Source organism: Empidonax traillii, unplaced genomic scaffold (genome assembly GCF_003031625.1).
Source record: "Empidonax traillii isolate 1590-97213 ecotype Southwest subspecies unplaced genomic scaffold, ASM303162v1 scaffold2826:size17728, whole genome shotgun sequence".
In the NCBI taxonomy this organism is placed as follows: Eukaryota; Metazoa; Chordata; class Aves; order Passeriformes; family Tyrannidae; genus Empidonax; species Empidonax traillii.
Genome location: NW_020958019.1, coordinates 1 through 1,025, shown reverse-complemented (window position 1 = coordinate 1,025; position 1,025 = coordinate 1). Strand labels below are relative to the sequence as shown.

Here is a 1,025-nt window from a genome sequence, read left to right as displayed (position 1 = left end):
AGCGAGGCGCGGGCGGCGGAGCGGGGGATGCGGCGCTGGCGGGGCGCGGGGCTGGCGGCGCTGGCCGCGGTGCTGCTCGGTGCGCGGGGCTGCCGGCGGGGACCAGCGGGGCCGGGGCTGGGCTCGGGTGTTTCCCCGGGAGCCCGGCGCCAACCCTTCCCTCTGCTTCTTCTACATCTCTTTCTCTCTGCCCGCCTCTCTGCCACCTCTCATCCCCACAAGTCTGCATGAGTTGCGTTCCTAAAGCCTGCTTGCACAATGCCTGCTTTTCCATGCACCTGCATTTCCACCACTGCAGTTATTATTGCTCTGAATACAACAACCTGTCCTTCCCTAGAACACCTACTCTTCCCTTCTGCTCCAAGCATCGTGCATGGACCTGACTTTTTTTCTGATCTCTGCGTGCAACAATTACAGAATCACTTACATGCCGTTACAGTGAGGCTCCTTCTTACAGCTCCTGGTCTTGACTCTCCCTCTGGCAATAAAACCGCTCAGAACTGGACCCCTTTTTAAAAATCTCTTTCTTTTCCAGCAGTGGCTACGGAAATAAACCAAGTGCAGCAGGACCCGTGGGCAGAGACTGCCGAGGGCACAGGCTTGAACATCACTTGCCAGCACCCCGAAATTGCTGCAGACTATACCTACTGGTATCGGCAGTTCCCACACCAACCTCCCCAGCTGATAGCAAGGACTGTCCAAGGCACAAAACCAGTGCTGGAGCCAGCGGGGCAGCTGTCGGTGTCGCCAGACCGTCGCTGGAGCTCCCTCTGGCTCTCCCGGCCCGGTTTGCAGGACGCGGCCGTGTATTACTGTGCCCTGGCAGACACGGCCAGAGGAGCCGGGGCTGCGGCCGGGCACGAACCGCCGCGGGCGGGGCCGGGCGGGGCCGGGGGCACAGCGCCGGCCGGGGCCTGCAGGGCTTTGTCACATGCTGCAAATCCCACCTGTGCTCACAGTCACTGCCACCGTCGGCTCTGCGGCTTTTCATTGTTTCTACAGCTGAGCTAAGGAACGTCCCTGGG

At 61.3% G+C, this 1,025-nt stretch overlaps 1 gene segment (V, D, J or C); it reads left to right on the top strand.

Annotated features, from left to right (window-relative positions):
• The first annotated feature begins 27 nt into the window (after positions 1 to 27).
• Positions 28 to 1,011, top strand: LOC114072251. The segment is given in 2 exon segments: positions 28 to 79; positions 539 to 1,011. Coding segments are annotated over 2 exon segments (525 nt in total).
• The last annotated feature ends 14 nt before the right edge of the window (positions 1,012 to 1,025 follow it).